At 40.9% G+C, this 14,465-nt stretch overlaps 1 protein-coding gene across 1 annotated transcript in view; it reads left to right on the top strand.

The window, feature by feature from the left end:
- The window catches only part of LOC139752644 (cholecystokinin receptor type A-like), a 54,202-nt gene that overhangs the window by 12,538 nt on the left and 27,199 nt on the right, over positions 1-14,465 (top strand). Inside the window, exons 2-3 of the mRNA XM_071668393.1 lie at positions 10,040-10,225; positions 13,918-14,041. Coding sequence (XP_071524494.1) covers positions 10,040-10,225; positions 13,918-14,041 — 310 coding nt within the window. The remainder of the gene's footprint in view (positions 1-10,039; positions 10,226-13,917; positions 14,042-14,465) is intronic.

Raw genomic sequence — 14,465 nt, 5'->3', positions numbered from 1 at the left:
AGTAATGTCGCACACACACACACACATACACACACACACACACACCTGAACCCTGACCCTGGTCCTGACCCTCTGGGAGAGTCTTGGCTGCTCCAGAAATTGTGAGGCTGTTTGTAGACATTTCTCTGAGCAACATCAAAACTCACACTCAAGCTCTTGTGTGAGACGTTAGGAACCTTGAGCACGACGTTTCGAACCTTGAGTACGACGTTTCGAACCTTGAGTACGACGTTACGAGCCTTGAGTGCGACGTGACGACACTTGACAAGCGACCGTCGAGCATGAAAGTACAACTCGAGTTTTAAGGTACAGCTAGTGGTTATGAGGGTCGACCACAATACTCAAGGATCGTACCGTCGTGCTCTAGTGTCGTACTGTCGTGCTCTAGTGTCGTACCGTCGTGCTCTAGTGTCGTACCGTCTTGCTCTAGTGTCATACCGTCGTGCTTGAGGGACAAATGAAGAATACGACCATTTCGAGGTCTCAAGGGTGATGGTCCCTCCCATCTCAAAAAGCCACACCCACACCGACGCCAAATACGCCTCTGACGACATCATGAGACAGACCTCTGGCAGGTCAAGGGCGCGGCCATGGACTCTCTCTCTCCATTGAGGACTAAAGAAAAGAATCAACCTAGCTGACACAGACGAAACACGAGTACTACAGAAACCTGCATTGTGAAGCGTCAAGTGGAAGGAAGGGTCTAAGAAAGAAACACTGCCACTTCGAGAGATGATGACAGCGTGATGAACAGACTCCACCTCATGAGAGGAATTCCGAGAATGCATCTATTATAATGACAGTGACACTCCACACTCTACATCCTCACATCTAATTCAAATATGAATTAATCTGACATGACCTTCACTAACCTGACCTGAGTCACGTTGACAAACACGCATCATTTTCGAGTTCAGAACGGCAGAAAATACTGTTGTTCTTGAAGAGCAAGAAAGGCAAGCAGAGACGAACCACTGGGGACATTTAAGCCTTTAGGCAGGAGCTGGTGAGATCGGAAACCTAGAACCAAGTAAGAGGAAAGAAGAACAAAAACAGAGAAGTAACTCAAGACACGACGCACAGCCTTAACAAAAGCACAGATAAGAGGCGCTACGCACGTACTTTAAAGGTACACTATTCGCGTATGGAAGACAATTTAAGACAATAATACATATCACTATATCACCCTTGACCCCCCACCTTCTGTATAGGGTCACATTTCTCATGATGAAAGAGAAACGTTTTCAACTTACAGTCTTTGCATTTTTCTGTAATATCCAAAAACTTTCAAAGGTAGAAAATGTAAATAAGCCGATAAGACACTGGGTACTCATGGAGTTCAAAGGCTTCTGCAGCGTTTTATTGGAAAAGTCACAGTAGAATTCTTCCTTACACAGGGCGTTCTCGTCCAAATATCATGTCTTCCTTGTGAGATTAGGAACGATTTTGATTCGCCTAGACCTTATGATAGAGTTCTGAACTTGAAGTAAACCTCTAAGTCAATTTTTGGTTGTTGTTGAAATCATGGTGAAAATCGTCTACTATATTTCCTAATAACTTTCTGAGTCTGACCACAGGTCATGTGTCATCATGTTTGATCTAATGATCAACCGCGTCTTGTGAATACCCAGCACAACAAACGACTCTCACTTCTCAGTAGCAACAAGGTGTTATAATGTAGTACTCAGAAGAACACACGACTTTCCCTTCTCAGTAGCAACAAGGTGTTATAATGCAGTACTCAGGAGAACACACGACTTTCCCTTCTCAGTAGCAACAAGGTGTTATAATGTATTACTTAGTAGAACACACGATTTTCCCTTCTCAGTAGCAATAAGGGTCATCATGTGTTACTCCTGGGGAAAAAGTCCAGTGCATCTGGTCCTCCTCCTCTCGCTGGAGACCTTACACCTCATATGAAGGTCCAATCTTCCCCCTCATGTCTCTCGGTCTTCGACATGTGTCACCACGCAGAACACAGACCAAGCAAGATAACAAACCTCACAATCTGCAACTCGCACGCTCAACCTTTTTCCTTATTCACATGAAAATGAAAAAAAAAAGTTGTATATACAACAAACTTGTTATGATTTCCCTTCTCTTATTTGGTCAGTATCTGTTGTTGTTGTTGTTGTTGTTGTTTGGGTCGCGTAATAGTATAATAATCTTGCAATTAACGAATGATTTCCATAAAGCTCAGCACACGAAGTATTATGAAATGAACTTCCTCTGTGTTTCTATGCTTTGTCTTAGCATGATGAGGGTCATACACTTCATAAAAGGAAGCTTTTACCCCTCGCTTCTGCGGCCAGAGCGAGAGAGAGAGAGAGAGAGAGAGAGAGAGAGAGAGAGAGAGAGAGAGAGAGAGAGAGAGTTAGCAATATCATTAGTAGAAAAAAGTAAATAGTTCACAGGAATTCTTCCCTTGATGGTTATGTCAACAAAGTAATTCTATTTTCGTCAGAGTTGTCACTCCCATTTTGGGCTTTTGAAATAACCTTGTCTGTAACCATTTTAATTCCCGGACATGGACGAATACATATATATATATATACATATATATATATATATATATATATATATATATATATATATATATATATATATATATATACATATTGCATGAGGTCACAGTGGTGAGCGTGATTTAGTATACGCAGGTATCCCACAGGAAAATGAAACACGATAAGTTCCCAAGTGCCCTTTCGTGTAATAATCACATCATCAGGGGAGATACAAGAATGAGATATAGAAGTCAGTTGATATACAAGGAAGAGACGTAGCAAGGACGCACTGGTAAACAACAAACATGCTTGTCATAAAGTTTTATGATGTGGACAAGAAAGGGAACTGTTTATAAATTTTGTCTTTGATAAAGCTATTGTAAACAGTTCCCTTCCTTGTCCACATCATAAAATTTTATGACAGGCATGTTGCCAGACTCGAACACCATCATCAGGTAATGCTTGTTTACCAGTGGCGTCCTAGCTACGTCTCTTCCTTGCATATCAACTGACTTTTATATCTCATCTTGTATCTCCCCTGATGATGTGATTATTACACGAAAGGGCACTTGGGAACTTATCGTGTTTCATTTTCCTGTGGCTTACCTTCATATACTAGATCATGCGCACCACTGTGACCTCATGCAATATATATATATATATATATATATATATATATATATATATATATATATATATATATATATATATTTTTTTTTTTTTTTTTTTTTTTTTCATACTATTCGCTATTTCCCGCGATAGCGAGGTAGCGTTAAGAACAGAGGACTGGGCCTTTGAGGGAATATCCTCACCTGGACCTCTTCTCTGTTCCTTCTTTTGGAAAAAAAAAAAAATATATATGGATAGAGTTGTGCGCAGGAGGATGGATGTGCTGGAAATGAGATGTTTGAGGACAATGTGTGGTGTGAGGTGGTTTGATCGAGTAAGTAACGTAGGGGTAAGAGAGATGTGTGGAAATAAAAAGAGCGTGGTTGAGAGAGCAGAAGAGGGTGTTTTGAAATGGTTTGGGCACATGGAGAGAATGAGTGAGGAAAGATTGACCAAGAGGATATATGTGTCGGAGGTGGAGGGAACGAGGAGAAGAGGGAGACCAAATTGGAGGTGGAAAGATGGAGTGAAAAGGATTTTGTGTGATCGGGGCCTGAACATGCAGGAGGGTGAAAGGAGGGCAAGGAATAGAGTGAATTGGAGCGATGTGGTATACAGGGGTTGACGTGCTGTCAGTGGATTGAATCAAGGCACGTGAAGCGTCTGGGGTGAACCATGGAAAGCTGTGTAGGTGTGTATATTTGCGTGTGTGGACGTGTGTATGTACATGTGTATGGGGGGGTTGGGCCATTTCTTTCGTCTGTTTCCTTGCGCTACCTCGCAAACGCGGGAGACAGCGACAAAGTATAAAAAAAAAAAAAAAAAAAAAAAAAAAAAAATATATATATATATATATATATATATATATATTGACAATAATATCATGTGGATGCGGGGCGTACTCTCTCTTTCTCTCTCTCTCTCTCTCTCTCTCTCTCTCTCCCATGTTGAACATGAGACATTTCACGGACCATATCACTCCGGATATTGAAGTCTCCTTTGTTTTCCTGGGACGATGGAAAAAAATATATATTGAAACGTTAGGTCACCAGTCACGTTTTCTTACGTTTAGCAGACTTGATCTAGTCTGACTCTTGTGACATCCTAGATACGAAAGATTTTGTGTACGAAACGTTTATATACGAAAAATCGTTTACTAAAAGTATATATATATATATATATATATATATATATATATATATATATATATATATATATATATATATATATATATATATATATATCAGAGACTCCGGTGAGTCATAGTGTATTTTGTTTGAGTTATATAATCAACGCATGATGGACAATGTGTTACAATACAACAGACAATCTAACAAACAAATATTTGGATTTGCAATGGGATTTTTCCTCTCATATAGTATTTCTAATTTAAATATGGAATCCTTTAAAATAACGTTCATTCTCCGGATCTGTACCTTACAATTTACCATAGTACAGATCCACAGGAGTTTTTACAAAAAGACTTAAACGCCTTAATATAGAACAGTCCATCACGTAACGAAAAATGTGGCGTCTTTACAGTTCAATGTAAAGTCTGTGATAAGAAGATGTATATTGGCCAAACGGGTAAATATTTAAAGCAGGGGAACCAACAGTGTAAATATTCAGTAAGGCAAACCTCGAGATCAAACGCAATATTCAAACATACAGAAGATCATTCATATCCAACGCATTAGGAAAAGTTATAAATTGTTAACCGTTGTGTATGAACTATACAACGGGGTTATTGTTGAGTCCTCTCTCTTATCAGAGTTGACAGCACCGTAAACATGAATGAAGGAATGTAGACATCAAGTAATATGTTGATGAATTCTCGGTTGAAATGTGGCAAAATAAGGAAAGATGAGCTGACCTGACGTCGTCCGCCAGGTAGAGGAACAGGTCACACTTCACCGTACAGGTCAACCATTCCATGTTTCTCAGATCAGCTGTTCCTTGTGTCCTCAGTTGTGGTAAAGTCTGGTTTTCCATATATTTTCTTACTGATGTTGACTCTGTATCCTTGAACATGGCTTGAAATACAATCAAAAACATGAAGCTTCTGTGTCTATTTTCCCCAGCGAGTTTACTCATATCAGTGCTTTACGTGTTTACGCGATTTACTACAATATATATATATATATATATATATATATATATATATATATATATATATATATATATATATATATATAAATATATCAGGAGGGGTCTCCTGGGATTTTCAAAGACATCATTTGATTCATAAAGGAAAAGATTCACGAAAGAAACCTTCCACGAAAGATTACGAAAGTAAGACAGAAATAAAACTTTCGTAATCCTTGCTGGGTAAGTAGGGGGAGGGGGTGTGTGTGGAAGAGGGGGTTGCGCCTTAATTAGCAATGACCTAAGGCGGGAAACAAGACCACTATGACCTTGACCACTCAGGAGAATCATCTGTTTGTACCATCGTTTGACCACCAGTCATGAGAAGAGGCATTAGTAGAGTATCAAGCCCTCATTAGACCGACCTCGGTTTTATACTTATAAACTAAAAAGTATTGCTAAGTCGTCCGGTGAGACTTAACGATCGTTAAGGGTGAGTTGTTTACCATCCGTAACGATGTGATTTTCTGTGGTGTACACTGCCATATGTCGTAAGTCAAGTCTTGTATGGGGCTTACAGACAAGTCGTGATATATTGTCATGGTTTAGCCACACTCCTATCCACAATATCCGATCAAGTGAAGGGAAGTGATTCGTCCTTTTTTTCCAAGCCATTGCTCTCTTCCTCTGAGAGAAGCTGAGGGACTAAGAACCTGCAGGAAAGAGAGAGAAATCTTACACTATCCTTCCTTTCCACGTCTGCTGCAGGAGTGAGGTCATCTCTCAGAGTACCAGAGAACATAATGGTCGACTGGATAATTCCATTCCCGGCGGCTCTGTGTGTATGCAGAGAGAGAGAGAGAGAGAGAGAGAGAGAGAGAGAGAGAGAGAGAGAGAGAGCCTCCTTTCTCTTCATCCAGATATGATTAAATAGGGTAATGGCCTCGCTGGAAAGTCTCCCACTATAGTAGTCACTATATCTACCTGAATGGGTTCCCACCATTCCAGAGTCAACGAAGATATTTGAAGATCTTATCTCTGTTCTGTAGCGGTCGGCTCCAGCAAGTCGGCTGGGCCAAGGCGCACCCAAAGGTAGGAGGAAATGGCGGTGAAGAAGCCCAGAGGAAGACCCGAGTCCAGAGCGAAGATAGGGATACGTCTACTTCAGGAACAGCTTTTTGGTCTCCTTTGAACTGTGAATACGATTCCGACTTTTGATGGATCTACACCGGGTGGAGACTTTCTACACACGTACAAGAATAACACAAGAAACATTTGGTTTTTCTTTCCCATCAAAGAACAAGATTCGTTCGTGGAAGTTATCTCTCTAAATAGCACAAAAAAAAAGGAAAAAAGACACGTTCCAGCTTGGACTGGCAGGCGTCAGGCAGTCCTCAAATGAGACGATAGTGCCAGGCATCGTAAAGATAGATCTACTCACCCAAAACCTGATCTTCCCAGCCAGGTGTGTCAAGCACATTGTCGGTCTTGGCTTACTGGAACCAGCAGATTGTCTCGCAAGGTTTCCGTGCGCATCTGTATTCCTCCAGACACATAGAGGCGAATGCTATAGATTTAGCCCGTATTGAATCAAGATGGGCAATTGATACAGGAATCAAGTCGTCAAGAACTGTGAAATATCTGGATACATTATTTTGTTTTGGATCATAAAATTTTGTTCCTTAGGTCATCCTAACGATCACTTGGGTGATAGAAATCCTCATATGGCAGACTAAAATCTTACTCACATTTATCTGTAATAAAAGTCTTTCCTAAGATAACCTATCCGACTAATATTTCCTTCCTTATTTATTATTTATCTGATAAAACCTTCGCTGCGATAATCTGGCTGATCAAAATCGACAAATTGATGCGCGAAGCTCCAATAACTTGGAGAGGCACCAATTGAGATCTTCGAATATTTGGAAAAAGATTTTCTCCCGGAAAAGCTGCAACCGAGACCTTCGAATATTTAGATCAAGGTTTTGCTTCTCATGCAACTCGTAAGAAATCAGAAAGTTTGGCAGGTGCTGTTTCTTATGGCTCTTGAGAAGCAGGATGTCTCCTGCGCCAAAAAGAGGAAAAAAAATTAGAATATTTGTATTCCTTTCTCGTAGTCTCGAACCAGGAGTGTCCCTAGAGAATGCTGAAGAACTCCCACGGAGCCAGGAGAACGCTGGAGGAAGCAGCCTTGGGGTAAACATAATATATTTCTCCTCTGAATGAAAAGCTCAAAGAATTTGGCGAAATCTCCATGGGTAAGGAAATATAAAGATGAGCTGGAAGCTGGAGAGATGAGTGGGAGCTTGGGAAGATGAGTGGGAGCTTGGGAAGATGAGTGGGAGCTTGGGAAGATGAGTGGAAATAGGCGGAAGATGAGTGGGAACAGGAAGAGGTAAATAGGGACACGGACACAAAATTGGGGTTTATGTATCAAATCTAACTTACTACTGTTTGGTGGGGGAAAAGAATGTCTTAAAAATAAATTTTTAAAAAGAGAGAGAAAGAAAAAAAAGGAAAGATCACGATTTAGTCTCGAGTGATTAACTGATGGTAGCCAGAGAGAGAGAGAGGGAGAGAGAGAGAGAGAGAGAGAGAGAGAGAGAGAGAGAGAGAGAGAGAGAGAGAGAGAGAGAGAGAGAGAGAGTGGGGGAGGTAGGAGGGAGGAAGGGGGGCTTGAGGAAGCTCGGCCGGGATTAAGTCTGCTGTGCAAACGACCGTTACTGGAGAGAGAGAGAGAGAGAGAGAGAGAGAGAGAGAGAGAGAGAGAGAGAGAGAGAGAGAGAGAGAGAGAGAGAGAGAGAGAGAGAGAGAACACACACACACACACACACACACACACACACCTAACCATCAGCCAGGCATGGAAGAACACGGTTCAATATACAGCCAGGGTGAGTGGCTCCCAGGTGTTTACGAGGCGCTGGCACAGGGAGGACAGACAATGTTAATTTTCCCCTCCAGTCAAACCTGAGCACAACACCACACCTCTCGTTGCCCGGGCAGCCTCGCCTCTACCACAGTCAACCCTTGCTTCACACGCGTCGTTATTCTAGACACCTTCAACTTTACACGACCTTAATCTAAGCAACCCTCACTTTAAGCAACCTCTGCCTTTAGGCAACTCCTACTCTAAGAAACTCTTACTTTAAACCCTTACTTCAAGGACCTTTTGATTCAGGTAACCCTTACTTTAAGCAACCTAAACTCTACGCAACCCTTACTTTAAGAATTCCCTTACTTTAGTCCCTCCTTACTTAAAGAACCCCCTATATATATATATATATATATATATATATATATATATATATATATATATATATATATATATATATATATGCGATTCCACATCATGCATTAAATAGAGTGTACCACGGAAAAGAAATACACATGTGTAGAGATCAAACATGAATTTGCACACCAAATTAATTACATCCTTAAAACTCCTGTGTATTGCTAGGGTGGAGAGCCTTTGTACATAACCTTTAATGTTAATAACATGAAATTCGTCACACGAAAGTCTTGAAAATTTGTCCAAGTTAAAGTAATTCATAAAGTTTATATTAACGAAAAAGAATAATAAGATTTATAGTTCATGGGGTAAACCATGTGGGACCTGGATGTGGACAGGGAGATGTGATGCATATGAACGTGCACTTTCGTAGAACTCATGATACCCTCCAACAATCACGATTCGAACCCAGAACCTTTTGCGTGGTAGTCGGGAACGCTAACTGTCAGGCTATGATCGCCCTTAACAGGGAAATATTTATTCGATTACAAGTAATCGAATACCCATCGCTTCACATCAGTGAGCAATGGGGTCTACACCAGTAAAATCCCATCAGACTCACACAAACAGCAAATAGGATTTTACAGAAAAATATTGAAATGGCAATTACGAAAGTTGTAGCGACAAATAAATATTCGATGATTTCTTTTTATGAAAGTTGTTTGTGTCTGAAAGGATATAAAACTTATGTAATGAAAAAAAGTTTCGTTTTCTATCAAAATATAAAGTGTTATTTTTTTATACTTTTATAATCCCAACAAAAATAATGTAAATAGATCTCATTTAATTATCATAATTTCATTTGATTTTTAGTTAATTACGTTCATCGAAGTATTGGCACTGGGGTCTCCAAGCCTGGCTTATCTAAGCCTTAGGCTCTCCAAGCCAAGCCTGGGCTCTCCAAGCCTTGAGGTCTCCAAGCCTTGGAGTCTCCAAGCCTTGGGTCTTCAAGCCTAGTGGTCTCCAAGCCTTGGAGTCTCCAAGCCTTGGAGTCTCCAAACCTAGGGTCTTCAATCCTAGGATTCTCCAAGCCTAGTAGTCTCCAAGCCTTGGGGTCTCCAAGCCCCTTAGGGTCTTCAAGTCTGCATTCTCCAAGCCTTGTGCTCTCCAAGCCCTGGGTTCTCCAAGCCTTGTGCTCTCCAAGCCTTGGGTTCTCCAAGCCTTGTGCTCTCCAAGCCCTGGGTTCTCCAAGCCTTGTGCTCTCCAAGGCTTGGGTTCTCCAAGCCTTGTGCTCTCCAAGCCTTGGGTTCTCCAAGCCTTGTGCTCTCCAAGCCTTGGGTTCTCCAAGCCTTGTGCTCTCCAAGGCTTGGATTCTCCAAGCCTTGTGCTCTCCAAGCCTTGGGTTCTCCAAGCCTTGTGCTCTCCAAGGCTTGGGTCTTCCAAGCCTTGGGTTCTCTAAGCCTTGGGTTCTCCAAGCATGGGCCCTCCAAGTCTCTCTGTTCAATGTACTCGAGTCTCCCCGAACACTCCAGAATTCCTCACCATTTCTTTCATGAATCTACATTCACCAGCCATGTATGTCTCTCTCTCTTTCTCTCTCCCCGTGCAGCTGGTTCCTGGTGTCCCTGGCCGTGGCTGACCTGCTGCTCCTGCTGCTGTGCGTGCCGCTGGAGACCCTCCAGCACTTCCTGTGGACGCCCCACCTGTCGCTGCCCGTGTGTAAGCTGTCGTCTTACTTCGAGATGCTGTCAGCCGTTGCTTCCGTCCTCAACCTGACAGCCGTCAGTTTAGAGAGGTAAAAATATACACACAAACCCGTTCTTGTGTCAGCTGTTTGGTTATCTATTTCAACGCGGTAAATGAAGGTCTTTCAAACGCACTGAACGAGGATGTTTTAAACGCTGAATGGATCTGTTTTGATTACTAAACAAGGATGCTTTAAAACACTAAATGAAGGTGTTTTAAACGTTAAACCTTAAACGCTTAACGATAATGTTCCAAACGCCAAATAAGGATCTTATAAAAACTAAATGAGGGCGTTTTAAAAGCAAAACGATGATGTTTTAAAATCTTATGCCTCTCCCTGCAATCTCTCTTCGGACTGTCGGACACTCTAAGAGCTTCTCTCTTTGGACACAAGCAAGGCTTGCAAGTATCCGTTGGCATCCCATCTCTAGGAAGGGTGAACGTTCTAACCCCTCAAGCTATCGTCCTGTTGCTTTGACATCTACCATATACAAAGTCTTTGAAACCCTCCCCGTCTCACATATCCAGAGAAACCTTGTATGTTACAGTTTTCTCTCTGAGCATCAGAATGGCTTTCGTAAGACGAGATCCACTGGTGATATTCTTTCCTATATTTTTAATGTCTGGTCATTATACCTGAAAGATACTGGAGAATCCTATGTAGTTGCCCTTGATATATCCAAAACTTTTAACAGGGTGTGGCATTGAATTCTCATCTTTAAGCTCCCCTTCCAGCTTCCTTCCATCACCTTGCTCCTTCTTAGCTAGCTTCCTCTCTGACCGATCTTCCTCCTTAGTTGTTGATGGATTGCCCTTTCCTCCTTTCTCCATTTACACCGGTGTTCTTCAAGGTTCTGTCGTGTCTCCTACACATATTCTGCGTTTCTCAACGATTTTCCTTTTTCAAAATAACCAAATGCACTCATACGCTGACGACTCGACCTGCATTCCTCCCACATCCTTTGATTCTGTTCCTTCTTCTCTCCCTCGATCTGCATCTCGTTTCTACCCAACTTCCTCAATAAACACAGACTTGGACATAAGGCATGCTACAGAAGTCTGCCAAATTTTTTCATTTTCAAATTTTGCCAAAAATGGGAATAATTCGTCACTATGTCATTAAGATCCGCAATCGCAAAAGTTTTAAACTACATTCAAGGATTGTTGTAGAAATTTTTAATTGCTAATCGTTTTTTGTAAATCATAATTTAAAATCTTTAGATATAGAAAACTGACCCAAGAGATACATCCCATAACTAAGCTATCTAATCTTAGATCCGTAATGGTGACCATTTAACATCTTTTTATGAAGCTTTTACGAGTGCTGAGGAGAGAGTAATGCGAGAGAGGGGGAGAGAAGAAAAAAGATAAGGGTAAGGTGGGTTCCTGTAAGATGCCAAGCGGTCATTATCTGAGACACTTGACCAAAGTTTGATCGTTAACCTTCTTTGCCACGTGGGAACTTTGCCCTCGACACAGAGAGGGCGTCTAGGGATAACAAGGTGGTCACTTAAGTGGCCTGAGGGTGTTTCTGCCAAGTATATCAAAGAGGAATTACTGGATTACATTATGTGAAGTGAACGAAAGAGGAGTGATCTGGCAGCTGGTACTGAAAGGTGACTCCATCAGTGCTTTATCATCAGGAAACAACGACTGACTCCCTTCCCAGGCCCTCTCTTTCTCCACTGACTGTATACTCGCCCCTCTCTCCCCAAGACTCCCGCATTTACCTCCCTCACCATCCCATCCACTAACAAACCGAACAACTATGCTCACATCACACATCCCTGCCGCAGATCAATCTTCCCTTGGAATATTTTACTCTCTTCCTTTTAGCAGTTTTTCTCCCACTCCAAATATCCTTTAAGATCATCCACAAGGTATGTCTATCAACCCTATCATATGCTTTCTACAGATAATTGAATGCAACATATAAATCCATATGTATTTCTTACACATTCTTTAAAGCAAACATCTGATCCATACATCCCCCCCCCCAGTCTGATGTTCTGTACATTCCTTCACCCTTTCGATCAATACTCTCCTATACAGTTTACCAGGAATACTCCACAAACTTATACCTCTGTAGTTTGAACACTCGCCTTTACCCCCTTTGCCTTTATACAATGGCGCTATACAAGCATTCCGCCAATCCTCAGGCACTTCACCATGATCCATATATACACTGAAAATCCTTACCAACCAGTCAACAATACCGTCACCCACTTTCTCAGTAACTGCATCTGCAGTACGATCCTTTCCAGCCGCTTTGCCACATTACATCTTACGCAAGGCTTTCACCAGCTCTTTTCTCTCTTCATAATCACTCTCCATGACCCTCTCACTTCGCGTACCACCCCAAGCCAAACCCTACACCTGCCACAGTATCATGGAACATATTCAACACTCCTTCATAATACTCACTTTAATGATACTAGCCCACCCGAACTCTCATTTACTCAATTTCCCAACCACTGCATCTTCCTGTCGACCTCTTGCTGCAATATCTTGTACATTTCCCAATCATCTGCATTCCTTCCATGCAAGTACCAATCAATATATATATATATATATATATATATATATATATATATATATATATATATATATATATATATATATATATATATATATATGGCGGGAATGGATGAAGGCAGCATATATGAATATGTACATGTGTATATATGTATATGTCTGTGTATGTATATGTATGCATACGTTGAAATGTGTAGGTATGTATATGTGAGTGTGTGGGCGTTTATGTATAAACATATGTATGTGGGCGGGTTGGGCCATTCTTTCGTCTGTTTCTTTGCGCTACCTCGCTAACGCGGGACACAGTGACAAAGTATCATAAAAAAGAAATGAATTCATACATATTGATAACCTAAATCTTTAGTGAAAAAATATCTCTCATTCCAAAATAATGAAACATCATGACAGCCCAACCTCCAAACCACACAGGAGGTTCCATTTGATATCACAAGAGTGTGGCACATGACTACGTGAGAAATATCACACATTCCTGGATCTGACAACCTGGCCCCACCTACTGTTCCCCTGCGACATTCCACATGTCCTTAGTCCAATATACATTCTTCACCTGACGTCCCCTCCCCCTCTATCACTCTCTCATATTGATATCTTCTCCTTTTTCGCCTTCTTCGTAATATTATTTCTAGTCTTTATGATCATTATCATTATTATTGTCATCATTATTATCATTATTGTTATTGTTATCATTCTTATCATTATTGTTACCATTATTGTGTTATTACTGTTATTATCACTACCATTATTATTATCATTACTATTATTATTATTATTATCATTATTATCATTATTATTATTATTATTATTATCATTATTATCATTTTTTCTTTCTTTCAAACTATTCGCCATTTCCCGCATTAGCGAGGTAGCGTTAAGAACAGAGGACTGGGCCTTTGAGGGAATACCCTCACCTGGCCCAATTCTCTGTTCCTTCTTTATTATTATTATTAGTATCATTATCATTACTACTTTTCCTATAATTATCATAACTATTGTTCATGCCATTATCTAAACGTAAACATAATGATTATAATTTTATTTTCATCATAATTCCTCCTCTCTCTCCCATGATACATGTTCACTTATCTTCACATTCTGTTGGTCGTATCATCCCTGCTGTACCGTGCTGTACCGTACTGTACCGTACTGTACCGTACTGTACCGTCACTCCACCTGTCTTCCCCACAGGTACATCGTCATCGTGTACCCTATGAGGTCGCGTACCTTCTGCACCTTAAGCAACTTCCGACGGGCCATCATTGGTGTGTGGTGCGTGTCCCTGCTCCTCTCTGTACCAGCTGGCGTCACACAGGTGAGGAGCAGCAAGCAGTATGACGTGTCTGTCTGTATGTCTATCTATTTTTTTTCTATCCATCTATCTATCTACCTATCTATCAATCTATCAATCTAATCATCTATCGACCCATCTCTCTCTCTCTCTCTCTCTCTCTCTCTCTCTCTCTCTCTCTCTCTCTCTCTCTCTCTATCAATTCATCTACCTATATATATCTATCGATTTATCTATTTGTCTATCTTAATTCTTAACAGACCTATAAACATTCTAAATGAATAAAGATATCAATGTAATTGTCTTTTCTCTGTTCACTCTTCCAGGAACTGATCCCTCGACGCAATCTTAGATCATCTCTCTTTTTTTTTCATTGTAAAAGTCGATGTTAGATGTTACGACCCAGAGGCTCGGTCAAGGCCAGGTCATAAGGTTAACTTTTTTCTAA

Source organism: Panulirus ornatus, chromosome 13 (assembly GCF_036320965.1).
Source record: "Panulirus ornatus isolate Po-2019 chromosome 13, ASM3632096v1, whole genome shotgun sequence".
Lineage (NCBI taxonomy): Eukaryota > Metazoa > Arthropoda > Malacostraca > Decapoda > Palinuridae > Panulirus > Panulirus ornatus.
The sequence above is the reverse complement of the archived record's forward strand: the minus strand, read 5'-3'. Positions and strand labels throughout refer to the sequence as shown.